General features: G+C 41.5%; 1 protein-coding gene across 2 annotated transcripts in view; it reads right to left on the bottom strand.

Moving 5' to 3' along the window:
* The window catches only part of BRSK2 (BR serine/threonine kinase 2), a 294,340-nt gene that overhangs the window by 69,485 nt on the left and 210,183 nt on the right, over positions 1 to 14,672 (bottom strand). For both annotated transcript variants that reach the window (XM_042884557.1, XM_042884558.1), the window contains exons 5-6: positions 9,436 to 9,552; positions 114 to 147 (exon numbers count right to left, since the gene is read on the bottom strand). In XM_042884557.1, the coding sequence (XP_042740491.1) occupies positions 114 to 147; positions 9,436 to 9,552 (151 nt within the window). The remainder of the gene's footprint in view (positions 1 to 113; positions 148 to 9,435; positions 9,553 to 14,672) is intronic.

Here is a 14,672-nt window from a genome sequence, read left to right as displayed (position 1 = left end):
TATTCTCTCCTTTCGCTGTCTGTCTTGGACAGACCTCCTGTAAGAGGGTCTGTCTGCACACATACAATTAGTGACACTTTGAAGAAAACATACATTGATTTTAATCAACTTACCCGGATAACTTCAGGGCAGGCGTAATGCGGTGATCTGTAACACAAAATAGTGAGATGAGCATGTATTTATGAACTATCTGCATTTCCACTTTGCTTACCAGAATCAGGATTGGCTTACTTACACAGAAAGCAAGTTTGCAAAAACAGCCCTTTTTATTACTGTAATGAGAATATATTTCTCAGACAAACCCAGAAATGGTCAACAACTAGCATAATTCAAAATTCAATGGCCCTAATATGAATTTCCTGAAAGGAATGAAAGAGCAGGCATATTTCGTGATTACATAAAATTCCAGCCCTCTAACTCTTTACTTTCACTTGGCCATATATATAACTGGAAGGAAGACACACACTGCAAGGTCTTTTAGGGGAAAGAAAATTAAATGTTTTCAGAGCCAATGCATGTATCTCCAAACCATATCTTGCACCTCTTCACCTCTTCTGCTAAGAGTGCTCTCAATTACTCCAGCAGTCATAAAAGCTGCCAGTACATGATTTGAACAAGCAATTTATTTTTCTTAGAAAAAAAAAAAAGCAACAGCAAAACACCACATAAAAAGGATGGACAACAGCACTGTTACCTTTTGAGCTAATATATTCTCTTCACATCCTTCCACCCATCTATCTCTTCCTTGATTCTTGGCTGAGAATAGTTAATTACTTCCACTTGCCAGGTAATAATTTTAATTCCTAAAGATTATAGCCATGGCTATTTATTTTTATAGCCCTCATTAAAGTAACTTGACAAGTAAAAGGGATGCAAACTGTCTGAGACCTGTGTGCAAATCTCACTATTGTTTATACTGACACCTCCCAGCAGTCCCTGAGCCTGTCTTCATTTGTGCATTTGTTTCTTGTGACAAACACAATCATGGTTGGGCAATACCTGTCTCACAAAGTAATGAGCAAAACAGAAGCACAGTGAGGTTAGCTTTGTGCTAGGATTCTACTTTAATGCCCAGTGAGACAGTCCATTAATTACCTTTCCATACACATTACACTTATGGTAAAATATCATCCTGAGCGCATGGCACATCTGATTTGCTATCACAGCTTTTGGCAGACTGTGATAATATACTTGGAGTACAACTAGAACTGCAGCTACCTTGAATACAAAGCTTAAGCAAGGAGAAATAGAATATAACTGATCCCTCACAAACTTTGGGGAAGGTGGGACTTGGAAGGTTAGCATACTATCTAATAGCACTTCTTCTTTAAGAGGCTAACACAGGTATTATGACCAACCCTATGCATTCAGTAATTCAGCAATCTAGACCTGATTTTATAAACCTTGAAAGGTCTATCAAGACAAGAAATGTCTTGCCTTGGAGAGCTGGATAGAGTTCACCTTTGGATGCTCTGGGAGGTGAGAAAGTACTTGAACCCAGTGGGGAGGACAGACCCACTGGGCTCTTTTGGCAGCTCTGTCTTTGGCAGCCCCACATGAGTTATTAAAATTTGCTGCTGGCCACAACTGGTTGACCAAAACCTCATCATAAGTCTGCTGCTCTGACTAAAACGAGAGCAACACCACTGCTGCTTTCCTACCTCCCAGAAATTTGCAACTCCAACAAAGACAGATTTCAGAATTCATAATTGCAAATGCTGAGGTATACAACCATCTTGCAAATATCTTTGAAAAGAGGAATGCAAGTATTGTGAAGATGATGAGATGGGTAAATATCCAGTTAGGAATCTAAATACACTTAAAGCATTTTACTCCCCTGATGTCTGTTGAGTGTGGAGTCTGCAGTGGAGGCTGCAAGGTGTGTTTCAAGACACTGGTGAAATTCTGCTAAAACCTAACAGAATGGGCGGAGAAAATGTTACAATAAATAATTTCAACAAGTTGAATTGATTCAATCATTCAACAGCTGCACTGCAACTGCCCAGAGAGCTCAGATTTCTGGCATAGCCACTCTGAATTCTTGCCAGCACACACTATCAGGATATCTGCAGCATTGTCTTGGCAAACAGCTCTAAACAGGTTCCTCTGGCCAGCCAGAAATCTGTAGAAAACTCATTTCCATGCTGCCAATCACAAAGGACCTTCAACTGCTTGAAAGAAAAAGCTAAAATTTAATAAAAAATCTATTTATCTTTCTATAGAGTCCTGAGTATTTCTTTGGCTCTTATCAATAATTATTCAATATTCAGTATATTCCCTCCTTCTTCCCCTAGGCCATTTCCTCATCTTTCAGCTACATCTCTGTGCAGCAAAAGCCACAGTTTGCCCTTGATAATAAATAAGTATACAGCTCAGCAAGATAAAGAAGCAGCTGCTGCCTCTGGGTACTGCTGCAAAAAAGTCCCAGTGTTGGCAGTGTTTATTTCAAGGCTAGTCTGCCTGGGGCAGGAAGGGCTCTCTGAACGCTCATTCACAGCTGTAACTCTTGGACACAGGAATCTTAACAGATCTTGCAGGCCCTTAGCAAAGCATTTACATGGGGACTTCGACCAGAGAAAATAATCCAAAGTGAAATGGTGAAAACCAATACAAGTCCAGACAGGGGTTATGTAATCAGTAAGATGCATCAAAGATGAATCTCCATGAATCTCATCTGAAAAACTAGACAAGTAGGTTTTGATCTTGACACATTGATACAGTAAAGCTAGAGCACATTTGAGACAACCAGTGCTGTATCTCCAGTGCAGATGTGATGTGCCTCTGATTTGCGCAAGCAGTTCTGACCTCCTGTCTCAGTACATAGGTAAGAGAGATCTGCACAGTACACAGATAAACCTACTGCCTGTGTATGGTTTATGCAACAACCGCTTTTCCAGAGAAGGTTGATGAGGGAGAAGGGGGAGAGCTGTAGTGTACAATCCTGCTCTATAATGTGACAAATCATGTACTGCACTTTCTGACAGGTCCCTTTAAAGACGAATCTCCATGCTCGTGTACTTTGGATCCATGCCTTAGGAAGATACTACTTGGGGAAGAAGAAATGTTTCTCTTTACACCTCACAGCTGGAGGCAGTATTTCTGTAGAGAGGGAGGAAGAAGTCTTGTTCTCTCTTTGCTTAAAGATATTTTTATATAGGAGATGCACTGAAACCCTCTTGTGTTGGCTGTTTTTGGTGTTGCTCGGATGCTTTCCCCAAGTTAACTGATATCTCTTAGCTGGCTTTTGGAGACAGAAGCTACCCACTAGAGCAAAAGAATGCCTACGTGGAACACTGTGCTGGGCAGCAAAGGGCTGAGATGAAGGGGAACGTGAGAGGAGAAGTAAAATAGAGAAAGGGAATTCCTCACAAGAAGGATGCATGTTAGAGCATCCTGTGGGGAAAGTGACAGCCACAGATCACATAGCAAAGTAATGCAGGGAGAGACTGAAGAAATAGTCTGAGGAGCAGCGGGTAGTGCAGGCTGTACTGAAGGCAGTAACTGCAGGTAGGGCTGTAATTAAAGTAGTAGCTGTAGTTAAGGTTGAGTGCTATTTTGCAATTAAAGCTTCAGTTCTATTTAGCGCTATATGAGAAAACCCAGCATCTAGCCCTCAGCCATCTTACAGCTGTTTACTCCTCAAGCACAAATAGACTTTCTGTGAATTTGCAAATCAGTTCATTAATTAATATATGAGTTAAAATGATTAAGACATAGATCCTTCAAGAGATCTTAATTTAAAAACTGAAACAGACCCCTATATTAAGAGTGTAAAGAATACAGAGTGCAGTACTCAAAAGCAAAGCCCAAACAGGCTATGCTGTGCTCTGTAGATAAGTGAGCATGAGGCAGTGGGTCTGCTGCTGTCTACAATGCCTCTGGTTTACTTTTGCAGAAACTGGAAAGCCAGTGGTCAAGTGAGGGAAGTGTGGTGCTACGAAGGACAACGTTGTGATGAGGCAGCTGGTTGACATACTGAAGAATCAAGCTCTCTGTGCCTGCAACAGAGTCCTTCTGTGAATGCGAATGAAAAGGTGCTTTAAAAGGAGATGTTCACAGCTAATTGCAAGCTGCAGGTTCCCTTGTTTTTGATGTAGTTAATATTTGTAAGCTTAAAATACTTTGATGAAAATCCTACCTAGCGTCCACAGCAAGGCTCGGATGTGGCGAGATGAAATTTCAAATGGATCCATAAAAAAGGATGAAAATAAATTAAACAGATGCTTATTCAAAAAACCTCACACCATAAAAATACCAAATGAGACAAAGTTTTGGTAGAAAAATACCTGTATAAGCTCGTAATTAATGAACTTATCCCAGTGTACATGAATATTTTGGGACCAAGTTAATTTTATACTTATAATCTAAAAAGTAGCATATCTTAAATTTTCAGCACTTAATTTTGCAGACTTAAAGTTCTTTTAATGTATCTTGAAATGTATTACAGGTAAGGCTTATATTAGCACTTATTAATAAGGCTGTCTGATATTTCCCTTCATAATCCTCATTTCAAACTGCTTATCACTTACTACCAATTTAATAACTCAGAGATTTTCTTTTCTGTTTGTCTGCTTTAGACTGGTTTCATCTTTGTGCCCACTATTAAAATCTTACTTAAATTAAACATGCTTTTGCCATAAAAAGTGAAAATTTCTAGCATACTTAAATGTGAAAAGAAAATGTGATGATTTATTCAGATTTTCTGGAAAAATGTATTCAAACATAACCACTAGAATCAGGGAAGATTGTATTTACTAACGGAAATTCTCTAGAGAATCAGGATGAAAATTCAACCTGCGTTGGCAATGCTTCACAGATTTTTTTTTTCCTAAAACTGATAGAACAAGCTATTGTGACTGAGGTCGTCACAAAGTACCAAACTTTAAAATGCAGAACCTCTTCTGAGTGCACAAATAACAGGAGTTAGATCTGAGACTGAGAGCTGGGAAAACCAGGTAGGGGAAATCAGAGTTGGAATATAGTGAAAAAGAGAAAAGAATCTGGGACATGGGACCAAATGTGAAGCAGAAATGAGTGGGAGAAGTTGGTAAGACTGGAGTGCAGAGGAGAACAGGGAAAGAGATGGAAACAGAGTGCAATGGAAACTCCTGGAGAGATGGGATAAAAATTATGAATTCTGGCATTTTCTAATTTTAAGAGCCTAAATTTGCAACACTAACAATATCTGGACCTGGACATTTGCGTATGTTGTAGATAACATGCACACATTTGTATACAAAACCGTATAGAAGAGAAAGAATATGTGCAGCATCATGTCCTGACATTAAATTAGAAATGGTGCTTGGATACTGAGGTGTACAGCAACTGAGTTGCTCTATTCTGAATTATCTCATCGCAGATAGATCGAATACAAAGGTAAGCAAATTAGGACCTAGATGATATCTGTCAGCATTTCTAACAAACACACACTGTATTGGGTGTTACAGATATCCTGAGCTCAAAAAGAGACAGCAATTAATTCTAATGAGTATCACAGAATCACAGAATTGATGAAAATGTTTTGTTTTTTGTTTTTGTTTTCTTTTTTCTGATGTATATGGGCTGGTGGGTCTGCGAAGTATACCCAGCATATGCTAGAGGAAGCTGAGAGCAGAGGTATGGACTGTGCTGGGCTTGGCAGTTGCTTTTTCCTTCATTTATGCCACCAGCATGCACAATGGCTTTCTTCTCAATAAAATTAGAGGACATAAACAACATTGTTCTTCCCACATGCACAGATTTCTGGATTTCTCCAGGGGTTCCCGACAGAGAAGCTGATAGGGGAGAGCTGCTGCATATACAGTCAGTTAATTGTGGGCCTGTACTGATTGCCTTTTTGGGAATAGTGTCTGGTTGGCTTGGTCTCAGCTTGTGGTTGCTTGCGATCAAGAGGTTTAGAGGCAGCACAGAAAGCAGCACTGCCATGGGATTCTCCACCACCTGGTGGCCTGCAGCAATCTCCTTCCTGAGGGACACGGTGTCGTTTCACAGTAAGTGAAATGGAGAGAACTGCAGAGATGGCAAAAATGTACTTTGTCAGCTTTCTATAAGGAGCAACGGGGAATTAGGAAGGATCATCACAGATTCCCAAGAATTGTAACTCAACAGTATTCCCTATCAATTCTTCTATTTGAGAGCTCTTTTCATTCAAGAAAAGAGAAAAAAGTTCCTACTTTCTACTTTTCCAAGACTCTTATAGATATAATTTCAGATTATGTTCAGAGCAACTTGGGCTTTACAATGACTTGCTAAGATTGAGAACTGAAGCACAGAGGGGTAATGTGACTTGTCTAAGACTACCATGAATGCCCACAGCAGAGGCAGAAATCAAGCTCAGATCATTTATGTTCAGAGATTTTACCAAAAGAAACTCATTTTTCTTGCCTAGAGACAAGTAGGAGGGATTGCTCAGTATCTAACATTCTGAAGCACTGCAAGGCAGTGTGCTGGGAAGAATCACTGTTGAAAGAGATGAGGGATTGTCTCTGCATGTCATCGCTTGGAAGGGTAAAGAGGAGGGAGAGCCAAAGAGATCTGAACTAATAGAAGCAGCATCCTACCACATCCTCCGCTTCCTTCGTTGTCTGCTGTTTGCTCACAGAACTCCCCTGCTCCTGGAGAGATGCAAAGATTTGTTGGGTTACTTTAGCATTTCAGGGACTCTCTCTCCACAGACTGCCTTATCGTACAGTTTCTGCAGTTAGCGGAATTATTCCCACAGCTCCTCTTTCCCTCAAAGGTCTAAAGATACCTGCTTAAATCCATGGCACACTGTTCTGCATATGTGTATATACGCAGGATTTGTGCAATACAGGCTTTCAGTAATGGGGATATTAATTACAACCAAGGCCGGAATGCAGTCTGGCATTGACAAATGATGTCAAAGGAACAGCTCATCCTTACCTCCCTCCCCTACACAAACACGACTGGGCTGAACTTTTATCATTTCCTCCAGGTAGCCATCAGCACTACAGAAAATCATGCTGATCTAAGGGGTAGCTCCCATCAGACACTGACTCTGAGGTGTGCAACAAAACACATGAACAGTTTTGTGAGGCCAGTCAAGGCTCTCTGGTCAAATTTTGGACTATGCTTAGTAGTTCACTTGTGACAGCAAAGGCTGCACTCTAACAGCTCTGCTGTACTGACAAAGTTCGTTGTATCATGCTGCTAAACCCCATCTCATCCTCCCACTCTGACTGACAGAAATACCTGGAGACTCCTTGTGTGGCTGTCAATGGAAACATTACAGTTTCATCTCGTTATCAATCTTCACAGCACAGAGAAAGCCATTCTGAAAATTAACTTCTGGGTGCATGGAAGAACATCTCATTAAAGTTTCATATCTGAGCCGTGACTCGGTCTGTTTTGTTCCTTTTCATGCTGGCTGAAAGTACCAACTACAAGGGGGAGGTAAAATTGTTGCCTTGAAGAGCTCTGAGGTTGGTTAGTGGGCTCTGAGGTTGCTCCTAGGGAAAGAGTCACAACCGGATTGCCTTTCTTTGTGAACTTTGTGGCACACTGTTATATATTCCTTCCTACCTTCTTTCCTTCCTTCCCTCCTTTCTCTTTTTACTACCCAAACCAGATAGATCACAAGACACCAGTACCAGCCATGCTGGGCTCCATGCCAGGAGAATTAATGAAGTGGTGTAATAGCTCACATGGCGGCCTAGTGATTGGCACCATACTTAAAATACATCTGCAAGGCAGGAGATCATAGCATTGCTGCTGTGTTCTGTTTATTACAGGCATGTCTCTTTCGTTCCATTGATTTCTTTATTAGCACATTTTAAGGCTGCAATAGTAGGGTTGGCTCTGCTTGAAACATGGACGCCTGAATTCCAGCACTGCTTATGCACAGGAAATCTCCCTTTGAGACTCTAGACCTGGATGACACAGACTGCTTCTAACATGAACAGGGAGCCTACCAAGAGGTTCCTAAGGAGTTTGAAAAATCCTTCAGGGTGATGTGAGATTGAGTTGGTTTTTATACTTTTTGTTGTTCTGTTTTACACAGAATGGAGGGAGAAAATTTTCTGCAGAGAGCAGAGATCCTTTGTGATAACTGCAGTGAAGACTTTGTTTCTTAGTCTACAGGGGAGGTTTGAAAGCAGCTGCAAGCAGCAGATGTGCAGACTCACGGCTCCTTGTTTCTCATCTGTGCTGGTAAGAGGTCAAATCTTGACACAGACAAGAAAGGAACGGGTGCATCTCAGTATAGTCATCAACCACCATTCAATCACATCATCAGCTTCAAACAATTTTGCAATTTATTATTAAAAACTTGGAATGCAAAGCTGTGCAGCTCAGGACTGAGAGGCAGTAGATGTGGCATAAAGGGAGCTGGTATGGCTCCATGTCCACTCTGAATTGTCTCGCCTCAGGGCACAGAATGAAAAGACTGCAGTCCACTGAATGGACTGTAGCAGCCTGAGGACTGAGATGAGCTGCAGTTGAAAGATTTTTCACTGCCAAAGGCCAGGAAGAGTAAGTGTGTATGGGAGGAGACACAGAACTGCTGGTACTTTCTGCAACTCCAGCTGCTGAGCTTGCTGTTGTAACAAATTGATACACAGCTAAAAGCTGGCATAGCGGTGCCAGGCTGCAGCAGCTCGATGCAGCTGCTGCCCTTGCCACAGCTCACTGCAGCAGCACACTGCAGTCAACACAGCACAGTGTCATGGCTTTGGGGGACCATGGTGCCTGTGGTATCCCTAGAGATAATAGTGATCAGAGGGTATTGCTCCTGAAATGCTCATCCTGCCCTAGTCAGGCACCAGGTCTTCACTCAGCTGTTGGGCTTATTGCTGGCTCCTTTGGAAATTCCTGGAAAGCTCCTGCTGGCAACTGAATTAACATGGAAATGTTTTTATTGTCCCTGTGATATTCCTCCAAGCAGTCTCTTTTGTATCTGTGTTCATGCCCTGCCTGTAATTGCAAAGGACCCTCTGCTGCCTCCCTATCAATTCCGGATGTGAGCCGAAATGAAGCAGAGTGAAGCATAAACAGAAAGAGCTGCAAGCAGGCAGCCTGAACAGAACACACAAATTCCATTTCAGACGCCATAGATTCCCTTATTTTCTCATCTCCTAATATTTTAAAGCCTATTCATAAAACAGGTTTCACCACTGCTTTCATTTTCCAAATATCACACGTCCAGTGAAAGCAAACACAAGCCAGCCTAGGCAGATGAGTCCAAACCTGAAAGCCTTGGTATTTCTATCCATATGTGACATCTACAAAGGCCTGCTTTTCATTGCAAAGCACTTTAAAAAAAACTTATTTTAGCTATTTTATGCACTGTATACATTTTTAAAATTTACTAACTTGCTAGGAAATAAGGATGCACAAGTCTGCTCAAACCCCCTGCTACTGACATTTTCTATGTCTGAAATCTGTCACTGACTATTTGCAATATGCTGAGACACTCACCCACAACTGGTTTCTAACAAGCTGTCCCCAACTTGCAGCGATGCCATTCCGAAGTCTGCTATCCGGATATTGTTCTTTTCATCCAGCAGTAGGTTTTCTGGTTTTAAGTCCCTGTGGCTGTAAAGAAAAGATCAAAATGCAAGTTAAATTATCCACAACAGCTTTCCCATTCCGAGGCCTGTATTTTTTTTAATCCAGCATAGCATCCAACCTATTACATTTTAATTGATGTCATTCTTTCTCTCTTCCAGATTAGGAGACCACACACCCCTAAAATCCGGCCTGTGCAGCACTCTAGCCCACCCCCAAATGATGGGATGCCCACTCCTGATGTTTGAGCCTTCACTGTCCATATAGAAAATGAATAATATCAACACAATCTGAGGGGGAGACTGAGGGAAATTGGCAGGAGGAAATTTTCGGTTTAGATTTAGGGCTGACATACTCCATCAAATGCCAGCTTCTTAAGGCAAGAGTGGATGCCATCAGTGTATTTCTTTAACAGTAAATAGTATTAGTGAAGTCTTGGGGGAAAAAAAACAAATGAACAAATGTATTCGGTGCAAACACTACAGCAAAAAGCTCCTATTAAGGGTCATTTACATAAGCATTTGAAAACATTTTGGGCAGCTAGCTCCAATAGAAAAGCCTTGAACCCAGCACTGCTTTTAATTGAGAGCATTAGCAACAGGAAAGAAGGATTCCATTCCCTTCCTTCCAGCAAAGCTCAGTTCTTTTATTATTTGGCAATGTGGGAATGAGCAGGCAGTCACGACCTTGAGGACAGTAACTCCTATTTTAAATCAAAGAAAATGTATACTGACTAATTTACTCATTTTCATTACCTGCAGACAGCAACACTATGCACATCCATCTATTTCTCAGTACTCAAGTACTTCTGTACAACTGTTAGATCTACTTGATTTTATACCCCAAACCAAAAACCCTGTACTAAAATTGAGATGACTTTTTTGCCTTTTTATTTGCAGCTCTTGAAGAGCTACAGAGATGAGAGAAGGATTCTAGGCAGGCTGAAGAAGCTCTCTTCACTTGTCTTTACTTATAAGAAGGCAAAGTGTGTATCTTTGATGTCCTGCTGATAAAAGCTGCAACCCTGAGAAAAAATCTTCAAGGCAGAACAGTCAGTTCAGGTGCCCTGTTAGAACACAAACCTGCTGGAAATGGCCAATTGACAACATGCATGAATGTCAGGCAAATAACAGCCATTTGCTACAGTGGTTCAAGAAAAAGTTACCTGCCCAAAAAACTGAAGACCCAGCATTAACATAATCTAATCCAGCAACAGCCCTAACAGAGCTCAGCCTTAGCTTCATGCCATCTTCATTCTTACAACGCCTCTCTAGCGCTGCTCATGGATGCAAGTGTAATTATACCCCTATCCACCTGTAAAGGAGGTTGGTCTCTGCCCCCTCAGAGAAACATATAGAGCTTGACAACGTCTTGGAAATGATCTCTGATCTTTACAGAAGTCTGGAATGATCAATTAGACACAACTTGTAAATAATGCAGGCTAACTCAATACATAAGAAGAATACGCTGTAATAGGATACTTAGGGAGTGTAATAGATATTTCTAGAGGAGACTTCCAGCAAAACAGCACACATTCAAAACAGATACTGGCCATTTACCTTATCACTGAGCCTTATGATTGTCATTAAGGACATTTAAAATGGCCACTAAGGATCCTGCTTTTGACGTGAGCTAGGAAATCCAATGATTAAGGTACAACATGATCTGAACACAGCATTTCTCCAAACTGGATGTATGTTCATTACAAAACATCTCACATTCATTCAGGAGAACAGCATAGCAAAAGAAGATGTTCAAACATTACCCTTCTATGCCTCAGAGCCAGCAGTCTCAGCAGACTCGCCTCAAGCTCTGGCTGGAGCATAAAGCATGTGAGTTCTGAGCCAGACTCACTCCCAGATTACTCAGAGGCAGTGAAAGCAAAGGGATGACACCTTTGATAAAGAATATATTATTCACCAGGGGAAACAAGTCTCTTCACCATTTCATCCTGTCTTCTCATCAGCTGGTATCCACAACACAGGCACTTTCAGGCTTGAGTTTAAGGGAGAACCAACTAGAAAAATAAAGTTCCTGTAAAGTGGCAAAAATAAAATTCTTGGGTTTTTTTGTTTTGTTTTGTTTTGTTTTTTTGGTAAAGCCACAGTAAGAGAGGGGATGGAGGGTGCCATCATCCACATGTAAGACGTCCAGTGAGCTTCACCTTGTGCTGTACAATGCTTTTACCCGAATGATCAACCAACCTGAGCTGATGGTAGTCTTTATGTAGAGGTCCTGACTCACCTCACAGAGAGCATTTTGAAAGCCTTACGTTGCCCTCCTTCAGTATATGTGGGACTAAGGATAGTGGGGTAGTATACATGAAATTTGAGGTGGCAGTAGACCTTTGTGGTTTTTTGTGCATTTTTTTGCTCTAAACACCAAAATAAATCAAGAACAATTTTGTTCTCTTCACTACAGCCCAATCAGCAGAACAGAATGTGGACTCTGTCAAGAATTGATACATTTATTGTTGACTGGGCCCCAAACAACAAGAATGCCACTGGGCAGTTATGTCACTCCCTCACCCTTCCCATATCTCTTTTAACACAGACCCTAGTGCCAGGTATGGATGGTGAGCTCAGGAACATCATGGCAGCATGAGTATTTCTTTTTTTGCACTGCAGCAGCACTCCTCTCAGTAATCGGGGTGCCCATGGGATCAGGCAATGCTTGCAAGCTCAACCACAAGAGAATTTTATGCCCCAGCTTCTAGCTGGAACACATCCCTGCTTTCTATCTTTGGAGCACTTAGAATCTTAGAATCTGGGGACCATCCTGGGGATAGCAGTGAGGCCAAGAGCCAGCACTGGAGCGGCAGAAGCAGCATCACTGCCACTGGGAACAAACTTTCCTCCCCGCATTTGCATTTCCCATCTTTATACTGCCAGTTTCCAAGTGCCAGAAGGAAGGGAGAGGAACATATGGGAATAGGGAAGGTTTGTTATAATTTACCTAGGAGCCTATCTGCCTGGATGGCCTTATGCATTCATGTTTGGAAAGAATTCTCTTGTGCCAAAATGAAACAAAACAAAACAAAAATCCCACTGTATGTGGTAATTACTTGGCATTAATGGAACATTGCAGAGTAAATGCATTTTAACTTGGTCCCGCTCCAGCTGGTCTCTCTGGCTCTCTATGTCTTATATGACCACATCAACTCCTCTCTCTGTAGGTGAAATAGAGGACTTTTGGTTGTTCTAAGGACTCTGAAGCTGTAGGGACTTAGCACACGGCTGGTAAATCAGAATAGAAGAGAGCAACTTATTTTGTGACAACATGGCCAACATTCCTCTTGAGCCCTATGTATGCTGAAAAAGAATCTGAAAGGGAAATGCAGCCCTGCAGAAGTCACTGAAATCCTGAGCCAGGGTGGTCACAGACTGCCCAGAGCTCCTCACCCCAGACAATGGAGTAAGAAGTCAGCTCCACGAGCTTGCATGCATGCAGCAGGTGTTCGAAGGGACATTGTGGGAATGAAAGGGAGCCATTAAATAAACTATGACACTGTCAGGCTCTCTGCAACATCTCTCTTTTACAGAGTGTAACAAAGGCTTTACAGTTCCATCACAGCACAAGATGAGGATGGGGAGAGAGAAAGAGATGGAGGTCTGAAAAAAGGGTCCCACGGAAATAGGCACAATCCTCAGAGGCGGTGCAGAGAAAATGAAAGGCCTGCACATTCATTAATGTGTTCCAGCCTCACACACACACGCTGGCCAAGTTTCTATCTGGTCACTCCCAGTGATGCTATCCAGCCAGCTCCTTCAGCTCCCTCCATTGCCTCTCTTAGCCTGTTCTCCTGCTCTGGGAACGTCCCTAGAGTTGTACTGCAGACAATTGCATGGTTAAAAATGGAAGTAAAACAGCCAGCCTCTCCCTCTCACCCAGGGTTGGCAGAAGATTTTGGGTGTAGAGACAGATTTAAGATCTTGGATTCAAGGAAACTATGTCACTTGGCACAAGATGATGAACCAACCCATTATTTTAAAGTGATTTTTTGTGCTGAAATATTCCTATCAGTTTCTATGACAACTCATTGCAGGTCATAGATTTCTAATCCAAGAAACCTCTTAATTGGTGTAGTTGCAGGTCATTTGTACTAATCAAATTGTTGGCTACTTTGCAAATGCTTTTCTTACTGACCCCAAAATCCCAGAAGGGCCCGACCACAGAATTATTGTTCTGCAGTATGTCTCTTAAAAGTGCTTAGCAGAAGCTTGATGTGATGCAAATAATTTATCAGTGTTACTAGGATGAGAAGCAAGATTTTTAATTTTCATAATCAGAAAAAGCCCTTTGTCTTATTTTCTCTTGCTTCTGCAAATAAGATCCAAATGCATAACTGGCATCTACCTACAGAGGATCTTTGTTTAAGAGTCATGGTTGCTACACTCAAATTTAGTAATATTTCACAGAATCCTGCAGAACAAGCAAATACAGCTAGGAAAAAGGACATGATCTCTAAACATATCAGCAATCCTGAAGAAGTGCTTGAATGCCTGAAACCTTGTCTGGTTTTAGTATGATTATTTCTAGTGATGCATTAATATATACTGCCCCTCCCTAAAAACCTAGCCTCAAAACATATGTTCCTGTATTCCAGAGACAGCACAGACTGTCAAGTCTGATCACCATGAATGCACTTGCAAAGAATGCTACCTGGTTATGCTTACACTGAGACTATGCCATTTTTGAGTTTCCAGTGGCTTATGTAAAGAAATAAACTTAGGAAAATACATATCCTCTGACTTTAGCAGAGCTGGTAACTGTTTTTGACATTGCAGCTGCTGTGCTTAATGTTATTTCTCCAGTTTTTTGTGCAAGGAAAATGTTTAAATTCCTCACTGTTTAAACTGAGTCTCAGTCCTAGATATGCAGCTCCTGGATTCAGGCAAAGATTGGCAAATCTCAGCTCTCATCAAGAGAAGAAGGTACATTTCTAATTTGAAGGTCTAAAAGAAAACTTCAAAATCTAAAGACTCAAAGACCCCCAGAAGAAATATCAGAAATCAACATTATGAAATTCCACGGTTTCAAGTCCACTTTCACATTTGGAGGCTTTGGGTCATATTTTCAAAGTGCCCAGCTGTGGACACACGTCTCTGCATCCTCCTTATAAAAGAAGCAAGTCAAAGCAGGAGTCA

The sequence above is a fragment of the Lagopus leucura genome, unplaced genomic scaffold (assembly GCF_019238085.1).
Source record: "Lagopus leucura isolate 7727_CA_CO unplaced genomic scaffold, USGS_WTPT01 Super-Scaffold_100044, whole genome shotgun sequence".
NCBI classification, from domain to species: domain Eukaryota; kingdom Metazoa; phylum Chordata; class Aves; order Galliformes; family Phasianidae; genus Lagopus; species Lagopus leucura.
This window is presented reverse-complemented; position numbering and strand designations above follow the sequence as displayed.